We start from the raw sequence: 24695 nt of genomic DNA, 5'->3' as shown, positions 1-24695 counted from the left end.
AAAGCGACAACACCAAGGATAATCAGCAACAACAGACTCTCCTCAAGATCAAAGCGAACTAGGTTCAATCTGAGGACAGTGCGGCAGACTTGCTCACTAAGTCATTGCCTAAATTCCACTTTCGAGAAACATGTTTGGTAGCATCGTTTACGGAAGTTATCCGAACTCCCATGACCGTTGTCATCAGGGGGAGATGTTTACATGTATGGTCTCGAAACGTGAAGGGTGTGTTGTGCTCTTTTCCCCCTTCGACCGAGGTTATTTTTGTCCCACTGGGTTTTTGTTACTCGGCATTGTTTTTAATGAGGCAACGAGAGAAGCACCGCGTTTGGGCAACACAAGGGGGACTGTTCAAGTAAAACCCTAATTTGTGTTTGGCCCAAACTCTAGGTTACTTGACCTAGTGGTAATAGGGTTTAATTAGAAGAATCTAGAGATTATCTTTCCTTGTATGATTCAGACTCTGTGCATTGTAATCCTCTATATAAAGAGGCCCCTATTATCAATGAGTATACAACAGCGATTCCCTCTCAATTTCAGTTTCTCTACAACATGGTTCACTTTGTCCTTTTAAAAAAAAAAATTGTTGTTAATAACAAATTGAACCTAGATAAAGAATGTTAGATATCGTAGTGAACAAGACATTATATAAAACTGAATGTAGATATATATATATATATATATATATATATATATATATATATATATATATATATATATGATTGGTTTTTGAGTTTAAGAATTGAAATAAGTATAGAGACTATATTAAATCATATATGGTCTGACTTCTAATCTGTTAGAATTATGAAATTCAAATGAATGCAGTTATGATGTTTAATTTGAAGATACAGTTAACACATCATGACAGTTTCTTGATGGAAGAAACTGACATGAATGGCTAACTGTGTCAGATTTTGTCCCTGCTGATACACATGTTGTTTTCTTATTCTGAGATAGTCCTATCAACTGTAAGAGAAATCTAAAGGTGGAATCAGGAGAATAACCAAATGGACAACTTGAGTGGTTCAAGTAAGATTGTTGTTGTTCACTTTCCTAAAATGTTTTACACAGAAAGTTTAATTTCATATATTCGTTTTGAGATAGTCTATAGTTTTTACTGCAGGTATTTTCACCGCAGTAATTTGTTCACGATTGTGACTTGAATATTTTACAAAGAACCGTTCTGTTTGGTTTAAACAAGATTTGCACAGTCATATTGTATACAAACTGGTTTGCAAATGAGAAAGAAGCTTGTTTTCAATATCATTTGATTTCTATATGTTGTTCAAGGGTGGGTTAAAATTTGCAAAAAAAAAAAATTCAAAATAAAGACAAAGATTCCAATGCAACTAAACAGATAGAGAGATATTGTTAGGAGGAGGCTCATGCCGTCCTCACATCCATTCTGAAGGACTTTTCTAAGGATGTGCATACGTGCTTTGATTGCAAGTTTTTCAAAAGTTCATGTAAGTGCAGAGAGCAAGTACTTGAAGGGATTCTCTCTCAGAAAAAAAGAAAAAAAAAAAAAAACCAAAAAACAAATAAGTACTTCAAGAGATTCGACAATTCATCCATGCATGGAGAGTTGGGAGTTAAGAGCTCCGACTTCCTTAGTGATTATGTGTGACGAGTTTCTACTGCTGCTGCGATTGAAGTATCTGCAAAACTTTAAACAATTGATTGTTTAATGACTAAAGCCATTCCCTTTTTAAGAATTAGCACAAGTCTAACAGTAGACACAAACACAAGTGCATGCTTGATCCACAATCTCATACAGAGCTAAAGAAGATATTTTGAGCAATATGGAGAAAATTTCGACCTCAATTTCACTAGCTGGCATCAAAATCCAAGTACAGTCTGTAGGCATTCCGATCCGACGAGTAGTACCCTTGTATGAGGTTATCAACTTTGAAACCGAGTTTCTTGTAAAGATTCATGGCAGGAGTCCTCAAAGGATCAACATGAAGTGATATTCTCCCCACGTTTCGGGTTCGGCATTTCTGAATGGCCGCTGTCAGCAGTGCCTCTCCATAGCCTTGCCTCCTGCAACTATCCTTCACTATATGGAAGAACAACCACATAGAACAAATCAATATCCAGAGATTCAGCGAATATAAGATGCAAAGCTTATACCAAATATAAGCCAAGGAGAAGCATTTACTCAGCATCTGAGCTATAAAGTTTCATTGGGTACTTCCATCGAACACGTAATGGGCATATTTCACAACTGAAGAAGAAACCCATTTACACGAGAAAGCAAATTACTCTGTATGAAAAATAGTTGAGGGAAAAAAAATGGGTTTGAAACCTGCGAGCTTTGTGATAGAAGCGTACAGGGAAGAAGGCCAAGAGTACATGACATAGCCAGCAACTGAACCATCTAACTCGATGTAAAGCAACCCACTGTTCTTCTTTTTCAGTTCTTCATCAAAGCTTCTAGCAAGCGATTCATGTTTCGGAAAGATCTTCCTCTCTAGCTTCACTATGTCTTCCACTACTGTTACCCACTTGGCAGAGTTTCTTTGGAGCTCCACAATGTCCCCGCCCGCCATTTACAGTTTGCTTAGTTCTCTTCGGGAGGGGATTAACACCTGTCTTCGTTAACTTAGAGTTGTTAACGCTGTTTAACTCTATTTAGAATTGGGTTCGGATCAATGGACACACTAGCTATTTGATACAGTTATTTTACATTTTTTGTGAAACCTTGAATATAAAAGCATGTAATGATCTTATTGATTGTGGCAAATGACATGACATCAAATTTCTTCTCAACAAAATTATGGCCTGTAAAATCTAAAATTTTTAACAATCATAAAATTGAAAATTTTGCTTCCCTGGCAATCTCGCATTATTCTAAGCCTCTTGGATGCTGACATCTCTAAATGTGACAATGTCTATGGAAATTCATGTGTAGTCTACTACTTCTTTCAAGCCTCGACACCCTTTGGAATGATTTATCACATTTTTTTTGGATCTGACTGAGAGAGAAGCTTATATCATTTGCTATATTTTGTGCATCATGTGAAATGCCAAATAATCCACGCCTAGAGAATCCGACACAGTAAAGGTCATTTTGTGACTTCCAGTGGTTGGGGAAATTTTTCTTCGGCATTCCATTGTCACTAAAGAGGTTGTTTTCATCCTGCAAACGATCAGTAAAACACAAACAAATGAGAATTCTACAGTGGCGGAACTTGAAACGGAAAACTATTTTTTCTTCATTTTCAATGCCATATATCAAGCATGCATTAATATTCTCCGGCCCCCAAATAGTTCCGCCATTGAAACTCTATAATCTATATATTGAAAGTACTCTTCAAAGAAACAAAAATCAAAGTAGTTGAAAAGAGGTCCCCGAGGTCACAGGTACTACATACCTTGAGCCACTTTAGAACAGTGCTTTTATAGCCTGTAGCAAATACTATAGCATCATAACATTTAAGGTAGCCACTCTCAAACCAAATTTCATTTCCTTCTATACTTGTTATGGACGGCAAAACCTGATCATAAAATTTCATGGTTATCATAAATAAATAAATAAATCCACGATATCATTCATTGATGTTGAAGGAAATTAATTTAAAGGATCAAGAAACTATAGTGGAACATATACGCCTTTCACACGAATGTATGCATATATGTATATGTATGTACCTGTATTTCTCCGCTCTTGATCTTTTCAATAGTCCCAACATCGATGATGGGGGATTGACCTTTGTTTTCCTTGGCATAAAATGGCCCCATTGTTGGAATTTGAATCCCATACTTGGATAAATTTCCAAATTTCCACTTGGTTAAGAACATGACAATGCCGTCTACAACCATAACGGGAAGGTACTTTAACAGAACCATTCCAATGAATACGATCTCCTTGGTAAGAACATGTACCTATTATTTACATTAAATTTGGTAAAAAATATAGAGAAAATCAATTAAAAAGGTAAGATATATATGAATACAAATGTGAAATATGAGTTTGGTGGTCCAAATTTGTTGCCTTAATGTGAACTTCATAAACATCCATGGTACTATTATATACGTAGAAGTTTAATACGATCCGGTGCATCCTTATGTCCCAAAAAAATTAACTAATTATAGAGCAATTTTATTTGTTGCAATGGAGGGAGAGAGAAAAAGAGAAACATTACCGGGCTACGGACAACAATAGAAGTATTGGCCCCGAAATTTGATAAGTCGTAGGCAATTTCCATTCCAGAATTCCCAGATCCGACAACTAAAACATTTTTGCCGCGGTACTTCTTGCCATTTCCATACTCACTCGAATGAATGATTTCGCCTTTAAAGCTACTCAAACCTTTCGTTTGAGGAAGATATCCTTCACTATTTTCACCGGTCGCTACCACAAGAAACTTCCCGCAGTAGCTTTCTTGTACACCTAGTTCTGTGTTGTTGACAATGACATACCATTTTTCCACATCCTCATCGTAGAAAGCAGTCTCCACACTTCTGTGGTACAGAGGGTTTATCTTGAAAGTGGACATATAAGTATCTAGGTATTGAATAAACTCTTTCCTGGGAACATATGTGGGTGCATTTTTAGGGAATGGCATATAGGGTAGTTCACAGAATTGCTTTGCTAAGTGAAGCTTCAAACGATCATAAGACTTATTCTTCCAAAGAGAAGCATAGCAATCTTCTCTTTCGAGTACGACATTTGAGATATTGAGGCGATTAAGACATGCAGAGGTTGCTAAACCAGCAGGACCTGCACCTACTATGACTACCTCTACTTTCTCCATTTTTCAGATGACAAAAGTGTTTGAATTCAGCAAAAGATACTTAATCTAATATTTGTTTGCTTTGGCCCTTGCTTTGCATGTTTATATACTGTTAATCTCTACTAGACGACGATGTTGATATGAAGATTCATGTGCAGATTTGGGAACCATATACGTTCATCCATCCTTGTGTACATTCTAAGGACTTAGATTTCATTAGAGAAGAATTGGTAAAAACTTGTGTGGAGGAAGATTTCATTCTTAAGTGTATTGGCTGGGTAGGTGACATATATGTTATTGGTAGATTTGCTTTTACTATTTTACAAACTAGTATAGCTCCCATTTGTATGGAGTGGTTCTAAAATCGGATACATATCTGATTAGAATGCTAAATTTGTTAACAAAGTAACAAAATCTCCCACATATCGTATCTGATATAACTAAATGATGTGCAATTGAAAAGATGCAAGGCTCCTCGTCCATCATTTGAAATTCAATCGTCTTTTTAATATTCTAAATTTTATACAAATGTGTTGTAATTGTCCGAACTAGAAATTTTACATTTGAAAGTTAGACAAAGTTACATAAACAAAATATAAAATGAGGCGGTTCAGGGTAGAGATTTTTTCCTATGTTTTCGTTATTAGGACAGTTTGTAAATGTTACAAAATTACATTTAACTAATTAATAATAGCAGTCCACACACGCCATACGTGTGCAATTTAAATACCTCGACATCATTCATGAACCAAATCATGTACCAAATGATAAACAAAATAAATAATAGGGTCAAAGAAGGTATTTAAATCTATATTTTGGTGGATTTTTTGCAACATAATTCATGCTCTTTAATACCTCGATATAATTCATGAACCAAAAATCTATATTTTGCAACCTGTTTTAGGGAATCAGAAATTGAGAGAAAATCGTTGTGTATTCTCATTGATAATAGGGGTCTCTTTATATAGAGGATTACAATACATAGAGTCTGAATCATACAAGGAAAGATAATCTCTAGATTCTTCTAATTAAACCCTATTACCACTAGGTCAAGTAACCTAGAGTTTGGGCTAAACACAAATTAGGGTTTTACTTGAACACTCCCCCTTGTGTTGCCCAAACGCGGTGCTTCTCTCGTTGCCTCATTAAAAACCTTGCCGAGTAACAAAAACCCAGCGGGACAAAAATAACCTCGGTCGAAGGGGAAAAAGAGCACAACACACCCTTCACGTTTCGAGGTGGACATGTAGACATCTCCCCCTGATGTCTGCGCCTCCCCCTGAAGGCTACGATCATGGGAGTTCATATAATTTCCGCAAGCCGATTCTTGCCACATGTTTCTCGAACGTGGATTTAGGCAATGACTTAGTAAACAAGTCTGTCACATTGTCCTCAGATCGAACCTGGTTCACTTTGATCTTGAGGAGCTTCTGTTGTTGCTGATTGTAGAAGAATTTAGGCGATATGTGCTTGGTGTTGTAGCCTTTAATGTAGCCTTGCTTCATTTGTTCAATGCAAGCAGCATTATCCTCATAAATGCTCGTTGGCTCATCTGTGGTAGACTTCAGACCACAATTGCTTCAAACATGCGTAACTATGGATCGAAGCCATATACATTCACGAACTGCTTCGTGAAGAGCAATAATCTCTGCATGATTCGAAAAGGTAGCGACTAAGGTCTGCTTTGTAGACCTCCAAGATATCGCAGTCTTTCCCATGGTGAAAACATAACCAGTTTGGGAGCGACCTTTGTGTGGGTCAGAAAGGTACCTAGCATCAGCAAAACCTAAGTGGACGATCATTGGGGTGCTTGAAGGCTTAATCTTGTCTATGTTGAAACGCCTAAGTATCTTTTGGGTATAAGCTAATTGTTGAATCAGGATACCATCTCTACGGTGCTCAAGTTCTAAACTGAGGCAAAACTGTGTTTTCCCAAGATCTTTCATCTCAAACTCGGATTTCAAGTGTTCAGCAGTTTCTCTTAACTCTTTAAGGGTGCCAATTATGTTCATGTCATCGACATAAACCGCTACTATTGCAAATCCGGAACTTGTCATTTTTATGAACACACATGGGCATAGTTCATTGTTGACATATCCCTTTTCCAAACAAGTAGTCACTTAGACGGTTATACCACATCCGTCCGGATTGCTTCAATCCATATAGTGAGCGTTTCAATCTAATCGCAAACGCGCTCCGTGGTTTAGAGCCACTTGATTTGGGTAACTGAATTCCGTCTGGAATCTTCATGTATATCTCTGTATCTAGATCCCCATATAGATACGCAGTAACCACATCCATAAGCTGCATGTTCAGTTTTTTAGAAACTACCAAACTGACAAGGTAGCGGAACGTTATGACGTCCATTACGGGAGAATAGGTCTCCTCGTAGTCGATTCCAGGGCGTTGTGAGAAGCCTTACGCCACAAGGCGAGCTTTGTACCTTACAATCTCGTTTCTCTCATTACGCTTTCTAACGAATACCCATTTGTGACCGACTGGTTTGGTGTTGGGCGGTATTGGTACATCTTTGCCAAATACCTTTCTTTTCGCTAGAGAATCAAGTTCTGCCTGGATCGCATCTTTCCATTTTGGCCAGTCAGCTCTACGTTGGCATTCATCAACGGAGCGTGGTTCGATGTCATCTGTCTCAATAATCTCACGCGCCACTGAATACGCAAATACATCATCAATGATGATGGAGCTTCTTTCCCACGTCCCATGTACATTAGTGTAATTTACAGAGATCTCTATGTTCTTAGGGATAGGTTCTGACATTGAGGCGTCCCCCAATGATGTCTCTTGGACATAACCATAATCCGGAACATTCTCATGGGATGGATTTTGAGTATCGATGATCAAAGGATTTGTTTGTGCCTCATTCACTCTCTTTCTAGGTCGAGTATCCTTCGAACCAATCGGTCTACCGCGATTCCTTGCGGGACCTGCGGCCATAGATGCCACATCATTGCCATGTTGGGCAATGGCGCCATCTCCTGGTGTCACAGGAGTGGCGTGATGTCCAATATTGGGGACATCGATCCTTGCAGGCACGTTTGAAGTAGGTATGTGTGATCTCGTCACTTTGGCAACATCAGAAAACGCATCAGGCAGAGTGTCTGCTACGTTCTGGAGCTTGATTATTCGTCGCACTTCAAGTTCGGACTGTGCGGTACGGGGATCGAGATGAGACATAGTGGGGACAGACCACGACAATTCCTGTCGTTCCTGGTGAACATCTGTGTTCTTATCTCCCCCTAACGATGGGAAGACTGTCTCATCAAATTGACAGTCCGAAAATCTAGCGGTAAAGAGATCGCCTGTCAAGGGTTTAAGATAGAGGACGATGGTTGGAGATTCATATCCAACATAAATGCCCATTCATCGTTGTGGACCGATCTTAGTACGCTGTGGCGGCGTAATAGGCACATAAATGGCACACCCAAAAATGCGTAAGTGCGAGATATCAGGCTCGTACCCAGTCACTAGCTGTAACGCAGAGTAAGATTGGGTTGCAGTGGGTCGTAGACGAATTAGCGTCGCTGCATGCAATATTGCATATCCCCAAGCAGAAACATGGAGATTGGTGCGCATAACCAATGTCTGCGCTATCACCTGTAGTCGTTTGATAGCGGCTTCTGCGAGACCATTTTGGGTATGAACATGGGGAACTGGATGCTCTACATCAATCCCCAGTGACATGCAATAGTCATCGAACGTTTTCGATGTAAACTCCCCAGCATTATCAAGTCGAATTGACTTAATTGGATGGTCAGGGTAGTGAGCCCGTAGACTGATAATCTGGGCGAGGAGTTTAGCATAAGCAGCATTTCGAGTGGACAACAGCGCGACATGTGACCAATGTGTCGACGCATCAACCAATACCATAAAGTATTTAAAAGGTCTGCATGATGGTTGAATTGGTCCACAGATATCCCCTTGGATTATGTTTGGCTCCAATTTTGTTGCAGCTGGTCAACAGTCTCTTTTCTTGCTCGGGCGTGCCAGCACCGTTCGGGTGCGGTCGTCGGAGGTGTCCCTTGACCTGACTTCTTTCAAGTGATTGTAGACGAGGAGAGCACCAACCTCGTCGCAGGGGTCTTTGTGCCTCGTGATGAGGACTTTTGCTTAGTTTCTTCAATATCACACAATCGATACTCGACATCGTAGATCGAGCAGAGCGAAAATCACTGGGAAGTGGGGAGAACTTGCTAAAGCGTGACTTTAGCTTAGCTGGTTTGCGAGGGCGTTACCCTTGCTTAGCTGGTTCCGTAACCGTTGTGGTCGTGGTACTACAGTCGGCTCCAGAGGAGACTAGGACCGAAGCACATTGACAGAGGGTTTGGTGGCACTGACAGTCGGCTCTTGAGAAGACTAGGACTGGAGTGTGATCACCGGTAAGAGAAGGAGAGGAGTTGCTCTTAGAGAGGGGTTGCTCTAGAGAGGCTTGGATAATCTTAGAGATTGTTGTTGAATTGTGTTGTCCTTTGTTACTTGTTGTAGCCTCTATATATAGGCTACCAAGCCATAGTGGTTGGCCTTAAACAAATCATGATGGGTTAGGTTTGAGCACTTAAAACACTAATGGAATGTTAGGTTTCAGCACTTAAAACACTAATGGAATGTTAGGTTTAAGTACTTAAACACTAATGGATTGTTAGGTTTAAGCACTTACTGCTCCAATTTTGCTGCAGCTATATCTCCACCAAAATCTCAAAATGGGCCTTTGACTTCTTCATATCAAATGATCTACAATGAGTTTAAATCATTGTGGAAAATTTTCAGAGCTTTCTTCCATGTGGTTGTGCCGGAAATTCTGCTGGACTCCTTACAGGTCCAGTTTTCCAATTTTGCTTCTGCAGAAAATTGGACTGATTTTTTGAAGGCTTTCCACTCATAAGTAGCTCTGAAACTCTTCATAATAAATGATCCTTGGGATGTCTAGAATTAATCTGGAAAGTTTTAGCTCATTTGGATTTCATTTGGTTAGTCTGCCGCCCCTCCTTTCTTGTTTAGCTCGGTTTCTCCTAGCCGAAGTAGGAAAATGTCTAAAGTTGACTTTTCATTTTCATGCTTCCATCATTTCCTTTTCTTTCAGCTCGCATAATCTTCCATAGTATGCTTTATTTAGCTTCTAAATAATATATTTCGAACTTGTCGACAATATATAGCTTGAGCCACTGACTTTGGCTCAATTTCTCCAAGACACGCCTTGTCAGGCCAAAATGCTCATTTTGGGTCCAAACAGATTCTCTGTAAGAACGGAATGAGTATTTTGAGATCCTTTGCGTAGGACGGTCTCGGTCCTAATTTCCCGAATGAACAGGCTTTGCAAAATGAGCGAGGGGCCTTAGAAGCAACCAATGAGGATTTTGGTTGGGCCTGAGCGTTTGTAGCGCTATTAGAAGCAAAGTGTGTGACTACATCCCCCATCATGGCGGTGGAGCCATGGGAATTGTTGTTTATGGCGTCATTGCCATTGGGAGGAACAACTATGGCGTCATGCTCATGGTTGGCGCCATGGATGGAGTCATCACATGGGACTTGGGCGGCCCTATGGCGCCCCAAGACGGCTACAGCGCCAGATGCTGCAATTGTTGAGGTCTTGCTAAGTCCAGAAATCAATTTTCTATTCTTGCTTCTTCTCACTCTGAAGAATGGATGTTCGTGTGAAGTCTTTAGTATACGGAGCATCATATCACGACCAGGGTGCCCTAGTCGGTCATGCCAAAGCCAATATGTGTCAGAATCCAAGAGATCTTCTCTTATGACATTATTGGATTCAATAGGTCGAATTGTAGTGACATAAAGTCCACTGGATTGACACATAAGCTTCTCTAAGATGCGCTTTCGTCCGCAATCATTAGAGGTAATGCAAAGGAACTCTTTTCCGTTCTCATTATGCGTTTCCTCATGGAATCCGTTGGCTCTTATATCTTTAAAGCTCAATAAGGTTCGATTTGCCTTAGGAGCATAGGAATTGGGAGACTTTAATCAAGGTGCCATTTGGCAATAGGAATTGGGCCATTCCATGTCCTTGAACTAAACCTGATGGCCCAACCATCGTAGTCACAGAGGAATATGTAGGCAACATCTCTAAGAATAATTGCCTATGTCGTAGAATGGTGTGCGTAGTCGCACTATCCGCAAGACATTGAAGTTCATCCATTCCTAAAAGAAAAGCTCGTAATTAAAAAGGAGTCATAAAGAAAAGAACTCAACTTTTATTAATAAGCCAAATGGAATTCCATCGTTGTTTCTTTGACCAAAGAAAATCTAATCCAATAAACTAGCTAATGCAAAATAATGGTAGTCGTCTAACTGCTTTCGGTAATTCCAATGTAAATGTGACCAGGTGAGTAGAGAGATGTCGGTGGAGCAAGGCTCACTTAAGTACCACTTATCTCAAAACCTTCCTAGACATCATACTTACATTGAGTACGCCTACTTTGAAGAAAGACTAATACCATTGGCATCTACTACAAAAATAATATGGCAATTGCCTACATCTCTTGCAAAATAAAAAGACTTAATCAAAATCGCTAGTTTCTGGGTCTTGATCCTTGTAGTCTTCCACCCTTAGATCCAGATCGCCATCTTGATCTTCTTGTTCCATGTAGTTTTCCTCCCTTGCTTCACGATACGTCTTGTATGCGTTTGCAACATTCTGGGGTTCTTTACATGCTTTGGGCCAATGTTCAGTTGATCCACATTGAAAACAAACATCATTATGGTCAGGCTCCCTTGATCGAGGCGCCTTTGGGGCGCGATTTGGACGACCATTGCTCTTGGTGGCGTTACCACCATGGTCGGAGGCTCCGCCTCTCTCTCTCTTCACACATTGACCTCCACGGTTTCGTGCACGCCTATCTAGGTGATTTCCTTCCTCTTTAGGGAGAGAATATGGACCAGAACGTCCAGAATTGTCCCTACTCTTAGGGTTTCGCTCCTTGCGTCCTCCCTTGGGGGCGCGACTATAGTTAGACTCCGGAATAGACTTAGTTCCCACGGGTCTAGCGTTATAGTTATTCACAAGAATGTTGTCGTGCTTTTCAGCTACGTTCATGGCGCCAATGAGCTCATGAAATCTTGTGATACGTCCTGCATTCACATCAATCCGATAATTCTTTGAAATCATCAGGGCAGAGACGGGGAAGGTAGAGAGAGTCTTCTCGATCAACATCGTATCAGTTATGGCTTGGCCACAAAACTCCATCAGAGACTTGATACGAAGAGCTTCCGAGTTATAGTCAAGCACAGACTTGAAATCACAAAAGCGGAGGCTATGCCATCGCACTTCTAAATCAGGAAGCAGAGAGTCACGAACGTTGCCAAATTGCTGCTCAAGTTCTACCCATAGCTTTCTTGGGTCTTCCTCATTGAGGTATTCACTTTGGAGCGCGTCATTCATGTGCCTTGTCATGAGAATTATGGCTTTAGCTTGATTTGCTTCAAAAGCAGTAGCTTGCTCAACAGAGAGCACGTTCTGACTAGGCTCTTGGATGGTTTCCAGAAGTCCATCAGCCTTAAGATGTTGGTGCACATCTCGGACCCACCTATGGTATCCTGCGCCAGTTGTCTCCAGTGGAACAAAGTTCAACTTGTTCAGGTAACTCATCCTGAAAAAACAAGACAAGATTAGGGTTAGTTTCGGAGCAAAAAAGACTACCACGAAAAATTATTAAATTTCTGAGCGTAGTCGCTTCCAAGAAATTAGGGATTTTCTTAGCGTAGTCGCTTCCAAGAAAATCTGATTCCAAGAGGGGTTTTGGATTAGATCGAAACAACGATGTATGTGGTCGATCGTTTTCTTCTCAACAAACTCTAAGTTTGGAGGACTCTACAAGCTCCAAGCTTGGAATGAGCACGAACCCCCACAATTCGGCTTTTGGTCTCCCCTATGAAGAAGAAAGGGGGGTAGAAAAAGGGATGTTGGAAGTCCCCGAGAAAAAGAAGAAAAGAATTAAAAAAAAACTTCAAAAACGGGAACTTTTAGAAAAGTTTACCTTGAAAAGTTGCCGGAAATCTTGACCGGAAAAATTGGCCAAAAAAGTCTCCGGAAGTCGCCGGAAAGTGGCCGGAAGTTGACCGAAAAAGTCGCCGGCTGTGGTTGACTGGCGGTGTTGACCGAGCTGCTTACGTGGCACCTTCTGCTGACGTGGCAGGGTGATGCTGACGTGGGCTGCTGACTGGATGCTGACGTCAGTGGGCTGACTGGACGCTGATGTCAGTGGGCCTGGTTCTGGGCTTCTGGCTGATCCGCTTCTGCTTCTGGGTCTAGGGCTTCTTTTGGGCTGGGTTGACTGAAGCAGGGGCTGGGTTGACTTGGAAGGGCTGCCGGCGGTTCAGGGCAAGGTAATTTCAGGTCGCCGGTTCGGGTATCTTGAGGCCTGTTCCGGTGATGATTTTTCGGTTCAGGTAATCTGGGATCAGGCTGCAGCTTCTAGTGGAGTATGGCAGCAGGAGGCAGGGAGGAAGTCTTCGAACCGGGCAGAGAGGCTTTCGGTATTTCCTGGGGCTGATTCGGGTATTTTCTGACCGGTTCTGAAGGTGGCACCGCCGGTTCTGGCTTCCTGGAATTTGGATCTTCAAGGTGGGCGGTGGTGGTATCTGGAATTTGAAGGCTACGAATTTAGGGTTTCAGGGTTAGGGCTTCGTGCTGATAACGTGTTTTAGGGAATCAGAAATTGAGAGAAAATCGCTGTGTATTCTCATTGATAATAGGGGCCTCTTGATATAGAGGATTACAATACATAGAGTCTGAATCATACAAGGAAAGATAATCTCTAGATTCTTCTAATTAAACCCTATTACCACTAGGTCAAGAAACCTAGAGTTTGGGCTAAACACAAATTAGAGTTTTACTTGAACACAACCTTTTTTGACTTTGGAGGATTTTCCGCAACCTAAAACAAACAAAGAGCAACATATAGAATTTTTGCATCCACCAATGCAAATCGAGGAACTGAAGACTCTAGGAGACATTGCTGTTCCAAGAGATGTTGCTGCTCGATTTGAATTGAAGCTCGATCTGGCTCTAGATGCGATTAGATTTGATGGATGTTATTGAAGCTCGTTATGTTTTCAGACTGGTAATAGATGGATGCTCTAGTGATAGAGAAGGAAGAAAAAGAGATTATAACCAAGACACTTTGATGGTTGTATTCGTATGCAGCCACTTCAGAGGTAGATCGAATGAATGAGGTTTTGTTGAAGAAGGGGAAGAGGAAGAGGAAGAAGAAAAGAGAAATTTTTTTAACACATCCCTAAATACTTAATACACATTGAAATTTTTCTACATTAAAAATCAGATTATATGGGTAAATGAAATGACTAAAAAGACATCCATGTTAGATAACGAACTATAGTTGGAATATGTTTAATAGCTTTTAATATTGTTATAAATTCAAGTTGAAATCTTTGTCATGAGTTCATGACAAGCTTGATTATTAGCAACTATGCATTACAAAGAGGTATTTTAGTCAAGGTCCAATTTGCTACATCAATTTTCATTATAGTCTGGTCACTTTTTTATTTTTAATTGAGGTCCAACCAGTGTTTTTGGTTGTCCATTTTGCCCCTCAAGGGAAATAAAGGAAACAAATCAAAATCCCATAATTTTGGGACTTTGTTTTTAGTTTAAATATTTAAATATTTAATTTCAAATTCCTTAAATCTACTCAAGGAAATTATAATAAATAATATGACAGCTAAATATCTATGTAAACATATCATGTATCCTACATGAAAGGTCAATAAATTTTCAAATAATGTAGTGTATCTATATATCATAGAGTCAAAAAAGAAAAAATAAGACAAACTAAGTAGCGTCTTTGACACAACAATACTTAAAGATATTGACACAACAATACTTAAAGATATAGTAATAGGCTAGTCCATGGTCGAGTTTTAATATTATTCCTACTTAATAGGTAGGAAAAAAGAAACCAACACTACTCTACCTCTGTAATAGGTATGAAAAGTGCAACTTTTTATGCACAAGGTAATGAAGAAAGAGCAAGGTAGTTTAAACATGGTTCCTAATAAAAAGGTAGAAAAAAAGAAGAAGAATCATTGTAGCTTGCATTTCCCCTTAAGAAATTACCTTTGTACTAGGTATCAAAATTGCAGACATATCTATGCACAAGGTAATGAAAAAAGAGTAACTTAGTTTTAACATTGTTCCCAATCAAAAGGTATGAAAAAAAAAAAAAAAACCATAGTCTTTCCCTTAAGAAATGAAAATGCATCTCCCTATCCAAAATATCTCTCCTTTGTACGATTTTTCTTAAGATGCAAAGGTAGATATGCACAATGTAGAATATTACCTCTTTAGATGGATCAAAACCTTCTTATGAATATCCATCTGAAATATCTATTTGATTGAACAACATGACAATTCTATAATGAAGGTGTACAAACAAGAAGAAATTGATGAGAATAAAGACGAAGAAAAGAGATAAGATATATATATAGGCTGTAGAAAAATGATGGTAAGGTATAATCATTTTATTTAAGTTATAATTTTTTATGCTAATGTCATATTATAAGGGTTTTTATGAATACCAAATTAATTGAAAAACAACATTAGCTCTCAATTAATTGACTCATAAATTATTGATTGTTTTGAGTAATATTGTTATGGGTAAATTCGGTAGTGGAAAAGTAGAAGTTGACTCATCATGCTAATATAGGAAAGTAAGCTGATGTGGATGCCCACTCAATGGACCGCAATTAACAAAATATTTCGTCCGGATTACATTTAAAATAGGTCATGGTTTGTGGACTTAAAACTAATTAACTCTGAAAGGCTAATTGGAATCTTCTTCTAGAAGCTTGACTACTAGCAATTTTGCATTACAAAATCCTTATGATTGTATATGTTGTTTCATGATAACTGATCGAGAGAAACTAATAACAATGTAGTTATAAACCTAGTTGGGCCTTTCAAAAAAAAAAAACCTAGTTGGGATCCTCATCATGTGTTCTTGATTATTTTCAACAATCTTGACTAGCTACCAACAATTTTTTTTTTTGAAAGGGACTACCAACAATTTTGAATAACAAAATTGTTAAGATTTTACAGGTCTCATGATAATAATTGAAAGAAAATTAAAATTATTATGATGATTCTGATAATTAAACGCATTTAAATTCATTATGATATATATATAGAATGTTGTGATTATGATAAAGTTTGGCATGATGATTTTCAAATTGATTTATATATAGTGATTTTATATAGAATTTTGAGATTTGAGGATAATTTAGGTAGTTTTAGTGGTGTATTTGATAAAATGATAGAATAATAAATCAAATTGGTGGTGTATTAAGTAAGAGATGCGTATGGGTGTGTGTGTTTGGTGGGGTGGTAAGGCTTTGGTCTCATATATAAGAGGTCAGGAGTTCGAGCCCCATCAAGTAGGTCTCGTCAACGGGCCGGGCCGGGCCGGGCCTTGCTATATTTTTAAATAATGGCGGGCTGGGCCGGGCCGGGTTTTATTGTAAATCGAATGATCCAAGCCCGTCCATATAATGAGGGTCTTGAGGCCTTTTTCGGGCCGGACCTTGCGGGCTTTATTTATAAATAAATATTTAAAGGCACCAATATTTTTTTTTTTTTTTTAATCAAGCTTTGAAAATTCATTGGATAATAATCAAATACAACCAAAGGGTGTCTATATTGTACCAAAAAAAATTCTATATTTATATATAGACACTAATTTTGGAATAAATAGACACTAATTTTGGAATAAATAAATTTTTAAAGACACTAATTTTTTATAAATCTATATTTGTATATCACACTCCAAAGAGCAACCTCTAGAAATTTAAAGACAATAGGAAAACCGACCGGTGGATGTGATTATTACAATAAATTATGAGTGTGGTAAAAAATTTAGCCAATTTCACCATATTTTCGAACCCGATCGAATTGGTCAACCGTTGTCACTTGCATATCTTCTTGGTTGACCGATAACATGACGACCGCGAAACGTGCTTATTTTTTCACATCACATATGTAAATATTTCATCGATAGATATGTGTGGACATAAGATAAAAAATTTCAATTTTAATTACAAATACGTTGGCCTATACCAATTTGCCTCATAAAGTTGTATGACTTATACATTGCATTTAAATTGTTGAGGTCCATTCTAAAGCAACCATGAAGTGAAAGATGAATTTGGAGAAACCAACCGCTCGATGGAGAGATTGTAATATTTCATGGTGGTTGTAAAAAATCCAGCCAATTTGGTGCTCGTTTCGAATTAAATCAACTAGGTCAAACTATTTACTCTTATAAACCTATATTTATATCACACACTCCAAAGAGCAACCTCTATCAATTCAAAGAAAATGGAAAAACCGACCGTTGGATGTGATTATTACAATAAATTATACATGTGGTTAAAAATTTAGTCAATTTCACCATAGTTTCGAATCTGATCGGATTGGTCAACCGTAATCACTTGCATGTTTTCTTGGTTGACCGATGGCGTGATGACCGCAAAACTTGCTTATTTTTTTACATCACTTTTGTAAATACTTCATCAATGAATGTGCGTGGACATAAGATAAAAATTTCAATTTTAATTACAAATATGTTGGCTTATACCAATTTGTCTCCTAGAGTTGTATGACTTATACATTGCATTTAAATTGTTGAGGTCTATTCTAAAGCAACCATGAAGTGGAAGATGAATTTGGAAAAACCAACCGCTCGATGGAGAGATTGTAATGTTTTATGGTGGTTGTAAAAAATCCAGCCAATTTATTTCTCATTTCGAATTCGATCAACTAGGTCAAACTTAGTTATTCTTATAAACCTATATTTATATATCATACACTCAAAGAGCAACCTCTATAAATTCAAATAAAATGAAAAATCCAGCCGGTGGATGTGATTATTACAATAAATTATGAGTGTGGTAAAAAATTTAGCCAATTTCACCATATTTTCGAATCCGATCGGATTGGTCAACCATTGTCACTTGTATGTCTTCTTGGTTGACCGATGACATGACGACCGCGAAACGTGCTTATTTTTTCACATCACGTATGTAAATATTGAATCAATGGATATGCGTGAACATAAGATAAAAATTTCAATTTTAATTACAAATACGTTGGTCTATACCAATTTGTCTCCTAAAGTTGTATGACTTATACATTGCATTTAAATTGTTAAGGTCCATTCTAAAGCAACCATGAAGTGGAAGATGAATTTGGAGAAACCAACCGCTCGATGGAGAGATTGTAACATTTCATGGTGGTTGTAAAAAATCCAGCCAATTTAGTTCTCGTTTCGAATTCGATCAACTAGGTCAAACGTAGTTACTCTTATAAACCTATATTTATATATCACACACTCCAAAGAGCAACTTCTATAAATTCAAATAAAATGAAAAAACCGACCGGTGGATGTGATTATTACAATAAATTATGAGTGTGGTAAAAAATTTAGCCAGTTTCACCATATTTTCGAATCCGATCGAATTGGTCAACCGTTGTCACTTGTTTTTTAGAATATATATGCACATATTCTATATAGAAGTATGAGAATTTCCACACACATATATAGATAAACACACACACACATATCTATATCTATATATATAAAAACACACACCCACACACACACACACACAGATATATATATATATATATATATATATATATATATATATATATATATATAAACATGTATGTGTGTATATATAAACATGTATGTGTGTATAAACATACACAATACACACACACACACACACACACATATATATATATATATATATATATATAAACATGTATGTGTGTATAAACATACACAATATACACACACACATATCTAATTATATATATATATCAGATCCTATCCAGAGCGATGCCTCGCTCTGAAATTAAAGTGCGAGGCTCCTTTCCTAGCCCTTGGATCAATTTACTTAAATCTAATGGACCATAACTCATCTCTCTTAACCAAGGTTAAAACCCACGGGTTAACAAATAAGAAAAAAAAAAAAAAAAAAAACCAAACGCACAATTCTAGGTTTTCCACGCTCAAGACGTCTCATCCTCTTCTCCTCTACCGTGGTCGATCTTCTCCTCTGCTGTGCTCTTCTCATTCAAGACGTCTCAATAACAGGTACATATATGTGTGTTCTCTTTCATATTTTAAGTAAATTTCGCTCTCCATCTCTCTCTCTCTCTAGTTTCAGTTAGATTAACATGTGATCTTCTTCTACCGATCATCATATTTAATCAGCTATATGTTAGAACTCTTGCTGTTTATTAATGAATTGAAGCAGTGATCATAATCGGTTTGCTTATGTTCTTTATTATTAGGCATGTTTTTTCTTTTCTTTTTCCTTTCTGCTTTCTAGGGTTTGGTTATTTGATTTGGTTTTACTTTAAATAATTGGCAAGTTATTTGTTTAGTTGCCTGCCACTAGAGTAAATCATTCCATAGCTGAGAAAAGGTTAGTTAAATGCATTAGTAACTGATGTCTGGGGATTTTTTAAATATATTTTGGTAATGAAGCAGTGATCATAATCGGTTTAGTTAAATGCATAGCTGTTTATTAATGAATTGAAGCAGTGATCATAATCGGTTTGCTTATGTTCTTTATTATTAGGCATGTTTTTTCTTTTCTTTTTCCTTTCTGCTTTCTAGGGTTTGGTTATTTGATTTGGTTTTACTTTAAATAATTGGCAAGTTATTTGTTTAGTTGCCTGCCACTAGAGTAAATCATTCCATATATAGCTGAGAAAAGGTTAGTTAAATGCATTAGTAACTGATGTCTGGGGATTTTTTAAATATATTTTGGTAAATTTATGATCCCAACAGATATGAAAGTTTATATTCTATGACTTATATGACCCATATTTCTTCTTGTAAAGATATTCTATGTCCCACACTCTTGCATAAGCATATCGTTTGCTCTTATGTTTAGTTTTTTTATTTTATTTATCTTCTTTTTTCCCCCTCTCTTCTGATGTTGTTAAACAAAGGTAACATTTCTGTCTGTGCCTTAATTCAGGAATGGAGTCACAACAAAGTTTCGATGACACTGCTATCTATTGTCCTCAAGTGAAGGTTGATCCGATTCCTGTAAAGAACCAAGAATTTCATACACTAGAAGACGTTGAGACGTTTTACAAAAGCTATGCAAAAGAATCAGGGTTTGATGTCAAAAGTTTTACTAGCGAGAAGAAGAATGGTGTGATTGTAAGAAAGGCGTATGTGTGCTCTAAACAAGGAACATCAAAGGTAACAGGAAAGAAAAGAAATAGGAATCGAACAAGAGTAAATTGCAAGGCAAGAATAGTAGTTGTAAGACGTGCTACGATCGGCAAATATGTTGTCACTATTTTTTATGAGGGTCACAGCCATCCTTTAACTACCCCACGAAGAAAACATCTGACAAAGATCCATCGTGAGGTTTCATCGATTCATAAATCATTAACGAAACAACTGACTGCAGTCAATGTGCCAACATGTACACAATTTGACTTTCTTGGAGTGCATTCAGGTTGAGTAGAAAACATTGGGTGCTTGCAACAAGATATTTATAACTACAAAAGGGATTGTCGCAAACAGGTGAAGGGGCATGATGGAGATATGTTGCATGAGTACTTCCTGTTAGAGAAAGAAAAAGATCCTTCATTAATTTTCAAAATAGAGGCTGATAACGAGAACAGGATCACACATATCTTTTGGGCTGATGCAATTTCTAGACGATCTTACAATTTTTATGGTGATGTTGTAATATTTGACACAACTTACAATACCAATATGTATTCATTGATCTTTGCACCTTTGGTGGGAGTAAATAATCATGGGCAGACAATAATTTTGGCTTGTGCATTCTTAAGCAATGAGACAACTGATTCTTTTGTTTGGTTCTTTAAAGAATTTTTAGATGCAATGCCAGGTGACGCTCCGAGGATGATTATTACTGATCAAGATCCAGCAATGACGAAAGCTATCTCTAAAGTACTCCCACAGACATTTCACAGGTATTGTAGTTGGCATATTCTAAATAAATTCTCTGAAAAAATAGACCCAGGAAAATATACTCGTTATTATGATGAATTTCAAGATTGCATATGGAATTCAGAAAATAGAGATGAGTTTGATGCAAGGGGGACATCGATTGTTGTGATCGAGTAGTGGTTTAAGTGACAATGGATGGTTAAAGACTATGTATGATATTCGGTCAACATGGGTGCCTGCATATGTAAATCATATCTTTTCAGCTGGGATGTCAAGTAGTCAGCGAGCAGAAAGTGGGCATGCTTTTTACAAGAGGTTTGTTTCTAAAGAAAACACATTGTTAGATTTTATGGTTCAGTTTAATCGGGCTGTCACACGTCAACGACATATGGAATTAATGGAGGACCATGTTGACATCAATGAGAAGCCAAATTTTCACTCACCCTTTGAGATGGCAGACCAAATGGCTCGTGTTTATACACATGAATGCTTTAAACAATTTTATGATCAGTTGTCGCAGTGTTGCAATTATATATTTGAGCTCTCACATGAGAATGATACGTATATGGTGTATATTGCACTGAGAAAAAAAATGGAGAACCCCAAGGGTCATGAAATTATTTATGCTAAAGAGTCAGATTTTGTATCATGCAGCTGCAAAAAATTTGAGACGGTCGGGATACCATGTAGACATATTTTGGCATTTCTCATAGTTATACGACTTGTTGATAGATTGCCAGATCAATACATCTTAAAGAGGTGGACGAAATCAAGAAAAGCTGAGACAGTTCTTGATGATGTCGGTGTGGAGATAACAGATAATAGAGATTTTCTTGCCAGGCGGAGTCGGTTATGCCAATATGCTGTAGATGTAATTGATAAGATTATGGGTAGCGAAGAAGCAAGTGATTTGTTTGTAGATTCATTAAAGAGTGTTCTGGAGATGTATAATTCCATGATGGCTGATGGTGAGACTGTTGAGTCTGCAATAGTGCCAGCTGAACAAAAAAGTCTTCCTTCTCAACACATTTATAATGAACCTATTCAAGTAAGGGCCAAAGGATGTGGGAAAAGATTGAAGGCAGGGAAAGAGAAGGGCAGATTGAAAGCTGCAAAGAAGGCAAATGGTAAAGGTAGATTTTGTCATGGATGTAACAAAAATGACCAGCAACATGATAAAAGAAATTGTCCTGAGTTGAAGAATAAAAATGACATATCAATCCCTCAAACTGGGTAAGCATTTAGTTGTTGTATCTAATACTTATATTGCATTATCCCTCAAACGACATACTTATATCAATCCCTGATTGTTTTTTCGGTTTCTCGTTTTTGATTTACAGAGAGGATACAAGTGACCCAAGTACGGATGAGGAAGAGTATTCCAACACAGGAGTTGATGAGTTTGCGTAGCAAGCCGAGCATGATTGTCCAAAATTATTTGTCATCCCTTGTCGATTTTATTTGATTATGCACTCATCTGCAATGCTAAACAATTTTCTCATGTAGGATTGTTTAATTTGTAACTATTGTTACTGTTCAGAGATGCTGAATCTATTGCAAGTCCATTGTTATGCCTTTTCCTTGCGAAGACAAGTCATAATTATATATGCATTGCAGTAGAATAACAAGCTACTTGAGTTTTTCATGTTGATATTGTACTGCAGTAGAATAAGATCCTTCCGCAATATACATGCAAATCTTGATTTAGCAAGCTATTTGAGTAGAGATATAAACTAGGCACTAAAAATTAAGCATTAGCTCCTTTAGTTGCTTGCAAATTGTGTTTCTACTTTGTACAAATTCTGATATTGGTATCCAGTTCATTCCACCAGAACTGTTGACATAAGGGATTAATTAATAAGGTCAAATATGTTTGCCTGACGATAATATGGACATTCTTCTCATTCTAAATACTTAACAGAATATGGAATAGAGGAGTGAGCCTGAATGATGCATAAACTACTAACAGAAAATGACATTTCTTGAAATGAACTGTTTGAGTACAACAATGGTAACTTACAGCTTCTTGCCTTTCCTATTCAACTTTACTCATTCCAAGCACTCTAGAGAGGGTGGATTGGATACAACCTTATTTCCAATATATATACCCAAATAGCAATTGTAGAGTGCTTGGAAATACAAGAAAAGCTACTGAACAGTAAATTACCAACTTCACAAATCAATTTAGAGTTAAGGCCAATATAAAACTAAAAAGCTTCCTTATGATAAGGGTTACATCTGATTTTCAGGCTTATTCAGAGACTCTTGATCAACTTTTACACTTGGTTCCTCCATAGACCTAGAGCCCATATCCAAAGCCTGCAGACATCAATGTCAACAATGATCAGTGTCAAAGCAGTTAAATGAGATGAACTCAAAACATTTGCCTTAAGTGTAGACTGATTCAACCTCTTCTCAGAGTCGACAATATAAGGTAGTGAGCGAGGTTCCCAACCGCATAAGCTTATAAGCTTTTGTGCCTGCATAAATACTTCAAAACATCATTTGTCTGCTTAAGAAAGCAAGAATGCTATAAAATCTGTAGTACGAAGGAAAAATTGTTTAATTGGAGTAAGAAGATCAGAATTAAGTCAATTAACCATAACTACAATATGCAAATGAAGAAAGCACAAATAAAAATTCATTGGAAAGTAAAAGGACTCACATATCTCAATAAAAGTAAATAATTAGCAATGACAACAGGCAAGTTAATGATGATATTTATATATGAAGACTTCCAACACAACACGCAAAACAATTAGGACTGATAGACGTGCAATAGTATAATCACCAAATTAACCTGATAATACAACTTAGTAGACTCTGCACTGCCTTCATCATCAGAGTGTTCTATTCTAGAAATTTCAGTACACCCATTGGCAAAAAATATCGAAGACTGTCCAAGAAATTGATCAAGCTAAGGGCTTTTCATGTACTCAATGGCTGAAGAAGATATCACAGGAAGAACTGGAAGTTGTAAAATCGCAGAGCAACGCTCTCTAAATTTATCCACTAAAACTGGAGGTGGTGTAGGCGGGAACTCTGCCAGCATTTCATCACAGGCATTGTCAATCCATGGACAAAGCATTTTATGTCCATTGTTTAGCTTTAAACCAAATACCAAAGCTGCCTTCTCAACTGAAAAAAGAAGACAGGAAATAGCCTTTGTTTAGTATGTACATAACCAAATATTGCTACATAACTTACAGCACCGGTTTAATTGTTAGAATACTTAGCATAAAGAGTAACATAACATGCCTTGCTGCTGATTCCAAGATGATGGAGTAGAAAACAGGACGCGTGCCCCACATGATTCACAGGCTATTGTATCCACATCTATGTTGACCCAACCTCTCCTGGCACAATTTAAAGCACTTACCACCTGTTAAAAATTGGAGATATTATCATCCAGCCAAAAACAATGAAGTATCAAAGAGGGTATCAAATATCACTTCACCAAAAGTAAACATATAGCCTTCAGACATCTAAGAAACGGGAAAAATGGACTTAGTAGTATCCTCGGGGAAAAAAGATATATGGGTCATAGAAATTATAGAAGTCATAGAATATAAACTTGGATATCTGTTAGGATCATAAATTCAAGTAAAACTGACGGCATCTGTCTTTCATGTAAAACTGACGGCATCTGTCTTTCATGATTTTTAGTTTCTCATATGCCAAGGCTCCATGCTGCAAGATGGTGTTAATTACTAACTACTAGTTGAGAACCAACTGAAGATACATTATCCATCAAGTCCCCCCTTAGTGAATAAATGTAAGATCCGACTTCTGTCAGTTTAAATTGACTCATACTTCATGCTAAGCATGTTTTACAGTATCTCTTCATGTTCTGTTTTCCAGTAATAAACTCCAGACATGATCGCTCATCAGGGACCCCAAAGTACAAAAGTTAAGTAAAAGAGTCTGAAGTTTAGTTGCAACAGATACTTTGAAACTACAT

At 37.6% G+C, this 24695-nt stretch overlaps 3 protein-coding genes across 3 annotated transcripts; 1 reads left to right on the top strand and 2 right to left on the bottom strand.

Annotated features, from left to right (window-relative positions):
* Positions 1 to 1364: 1364 nt before the first annotated feature.
* Positions 1365 to 2706, bottom strand: LOC133740278 (uncharacterized). The gene is made up of 3 exons (XM_062168212.1): positions 2309 to 2706; positions 1820 to 2059; positions 1365 to 1658 (listed from the first exon to the last, which is right to left on the bottom strand). The coding sequence occupies exons 1-2, from the start codon at positions 2550 to 2552 to the stop codon at positions 1830 to 1832; spliced, it is 474 nt and encodes a 157-aa protein (XP_062024196.1). The 5' UTR covers positions 2553 to 2706; the 3' UTR covers positions 1365 to 1658; positions 1820 to 1829.
* A 172-nt stretch (positions 2707 to 2878) lies between these two features.
* On the bottom strand, positions 2879 to 4763 carry LOC133737576 (probable indole-3-pyruvate monooxygenase YUCCA10). The gene is made up of 4 exons (XM_062165107.1): positions 4149 to 4763; positions 3655 to 3888; positions 3378 to 3500; positions 2879 to 3142 (listed from the first exon to the last, which is right to left on the bottom strand). The coding sequence occupies exons 1-4, from the start codon at positions 4758 to 4760 to the stop codon at positions 2879 to 2881; spliced, it is 1233 nt and encodes a 410-aa protein (XP_062021091.1). The 5' UTR covers positions 4761 to 4763.
* Positions 4764 to 20977: 16214 nt separating this feature from the next.
* LOC133736009 (protein FAR-RED IMPAIRED RESPONSE 1-like) lies at positions 20978 to 22279 on the top strand. Its single transcript, XM_062163443.1, has 2 exons — positions 20978 to 21967; positions 22075 to 22279. The coding sequence occupies exons 1-2, from the start codon at positions 21003 to 21005 to the stop codon at positions 22142 to 22144; spliced, it is 1035 nt and encodes a 344-aa protein (XP_062019427.1). The 5' UTR covers positions 20978 to 21002; the 3' UTR covers positions 22145 to 22279.
* The last annotated feature ends 2416 nt before the right edge of the window (positions 22280 to 24695 follow it).

Source organism: Rosa rugosa, chromosome 3 (assembly GCF_958449725.1).
Source record: "Rosa rugosa chromosome 3, drRosRugo1.1, whole genome shotgun sequence".
Lineage (NCBI taxonomy): Eukaryota > Viridiplantae > Streptophyta > Magnoliopsida > Rosales > Rosaceae > Rosa > Rosa rugosa.
This window is presented reverse-complemented; position numbering and strand designations above follow the sequence as displayed.